At 50.2% G+C, this 2,616-nt stretch overlaps 1 protein-coding gene across 1 annotated transcript; it reads left to right on the forward strand.

The window, feature by feature from the left end:
- Positions 1-621: 621 nt before the first annotated feature.
- On the forward strand, positions 622-1,212 carry LOC114070928 (olfactory receptor 14J1-like). Its single transcript, XM_027908552.1, has one exon. It carries the CDS (start codon positions 622-624, stop codon positions 1,210-1,212), a length of 591 nt encoding a protein of 196 aa, XP_027764353.1.
- Positions 1,213-2,616: the final 1,404 nt, after the last annotated feature.

The raw sequence follows: 2,616 nt of genomic DNA on the forward strand, positions 1-2,616 counted from the left end.
ACCAGCACAGGTCCCTTCCCCTGCCAGTTCTGCAGAGTGGGATGAATTCAGATGAATTCAAGAGCCTGTGGGCAGAGGCCCTATCCTTCACTGCACACATGGCCAGCAGCACCCAGGGCTCCATGCACAGAGCTAAAGGAAGGACTGCTAGAAAAACAAAAGTGTCTGTGTGTGACAGAGGGAAGTGTATGGGAATGGCCTTGATTTTGATCAGATAGGGCCCCTTTATGGTCACTGATTTTTCTCCTGTGACAATGACCAATATCCAGAGGCAGCAAATGCCCAACAGCAGCTCCATGGCCCAGTTCCTGCTCCTGGCATTGGCAGACAGGCAGGAGCTGCAGCTCCTGCACTTCTGGCTCTTCCTGGGCATCTCCCTGGCTGCCCTTCTGGGTAACGGTCTCATCCTCAGCGCCATAGCCTGCAACCAGCACCTGCACACCCCCAGGGACTTCTTCCTGATGCACCTCTCCCTCACAGACCTGGGCTGCATCTGCACCACTGTGTCCAAAGCCATGCACAACTCCCTCTGGGGCACCACAACCATCTCCTACACAGGATGTGCTGCTCTGGTCTTTTTCTTTGCCTTTTTCATCTCAGCAGTTTTCCCTCCTGACCATCATGTGCTACGACTGCTACGTTGCCATCTGCAAACCCCTGCACTACGGGACCCTCCTGGGCAGCAGAGTTTGTGCCCACATGGCAGCAGCTGCCTGGGCCACTGGATTTTTCCATTCTCTGTTGGACACAACCAATACATTTTCCCTGCCTCTGTGCCAGGGCAATACCCTGGGCCAGTTCTTCTGTGAAATCCCTCAGATCCTCAAGTTCTCCTGCTCACACTCAGGTTACCTCAGGGAAATTGGGCTCGTTGTGGTTACTGCCAGTTTATTGTTCGGTTGTTTCATTTTCATGGTTTTCTCCTATGTGCAGGTCTTCAGGGCTGTGCTGAGGATCCCCTCTGAGCAAGGTCTGCACAAAGCCTTTTTCACGTGCCTCCCTCACCTGGTCGTGGTCTCCCTCTTTATCAGCACGTCATTCATTGCCTACCTGAAGCCCCCCTCCATCTCCTCCCCATCCCTGCAGCTGGCATTGTCAGTTCTGTGCTCGGTGGTGCCTCCAGCCCTGAATCCCTTCTTCTACAGCCTGAGGAACCTGGAGCTGAAAGATGCTCTAAGGAAACTGATAACTGGTGTTTTTCAGAAACAATAAACTCTCTTTGGTTATCATTTTGTGTACCTCATTAAAGGCCAGTTCTGTTATGTACTTCATTAAAGGCCCGTATCTTCTCTTTTTTTTCTCCCAGTATGAGTTTTAGTTTTTTGAGAATTGGTTCATACCAAAAAATTTTAAATATATGAATATATATATATATATATATATGTTTTTTTTATATAAATGACATTGTCAGTCCAGTGTTTGCCTTTTTCGCCTGGCCCAGAGGCTGTACAAAGTGGCACTTGTACTCACTATATGCTTTAAGGAAATAAAGAACTCTGCATTGACTGGTTTCCCTGACATCTTTTCTCTCTGACTTCTCTGGAGCTGCAGGGTCGGTGCCTCTGTGCAGAGCTGGGTAACAAAAGAGTCCCAGCAGAGCAGCCCTGCCAGGGAGCAGCAACCCTTCTCCTCCAGGGCCTGCTCCTCCTGCCCTTGCCGACTGTCCTGCACAGCCCTGTGTTGTTTGAGGCCTCAGTGCTCGGGCAGTCGGGGCCAGTCCTGCTGCAGGACTGGGCAGTGACTGCAGGCAGGGACAGGCCACGGGCACTGCTGGTACAGAGCTGACCTCTGCAGCAGCACTGCCATCTTGCAGGGGCATCTCCTCATGGCAGGGCCTGACAGCTTCCATCTGTTTTCCAGTTGACTCTGCAGGCTGTGCCCAACACAAGGCCCTGCAGAGGAAAACAGTATGAGCAGCACAAGTGTGGGAGGACTCAGAGTGGGGGCACCCAGCAGTGCCCTTGCACAACCAGTGCCGTTCCCAGCAGTGGCCTCTCAGCCCAGGGCAGGGAGGTTGTTCTTCCCTCCAAGGAGGGACAGCAAATGACCAGTTCAGCAGTCCATGTTTGCCCTACATGGACAAGACATGCCCGTGTGTCACAGCTTGGGGGTGGGGGTGGAAGGCTTGGACAAAGTTTCTTGGAGAAGCCTCTTCCTGAGCTACAAAGGGCAGAAAAGATCTCCTTGCTTTCTAAATTCTTGCTCAGAGAGGAGCCTGGCTGTGGCTGGATCCAGCCTCAGGCTCAGACTGTGGTTTAAATTGAAGGAATTATAGAGTTTGTAATTAATCACTCTGTCCTGCAGGTTTTAGTGCTGGCAAATCAGAAATATTTCTGTAAAGTGAACTATTTATTATTACAAATTAACCGAAAATTGATCAGACAAGTGAACAGACAAAAGACATTAAATGGAATTATTTACTACACAGTATAAAAGCCAAAAACTCCCAGCAGTATAGTGTAAGATAGGACAGAGCAGCCTAGCAAAGTCGTTCTATTAAAGCAATTGGATCAAGGGCAGCAAAAAGAAACAATCCTGAAGTAGAGATTGAGGTAACTCAGCCCACAAGGACAGGGGGTAGTTTCCTCCCTTTCACTTAACCCCTGGGCAGTGACC

This window comes from Empidonax traillii, unplaced genomic scaffold, assembly GCF_003031625.1.
Source record: "Empidonax traillii isolate 1590-97213 ecotype Southwest subspecies unplaced genomic scaffold, ASM303162v1 scaffold1747:size66022, whole genome shotgun sequence".
NCBI lineage: Eukaryota > Metazoa > Chordata > Aves > Passeriformes > Tyrannidae > Empidonax > Empidonax traillii.

What these genes read in the sequence shown, in the direction of transcription:
- LOC114070928 (XM_027908552.1), top strand. Translation starts at nt 622, where the DNA reads ATGTGCTACGACTGCTACGTTGCCATCTGCAAACCCCTGCACTACGGG.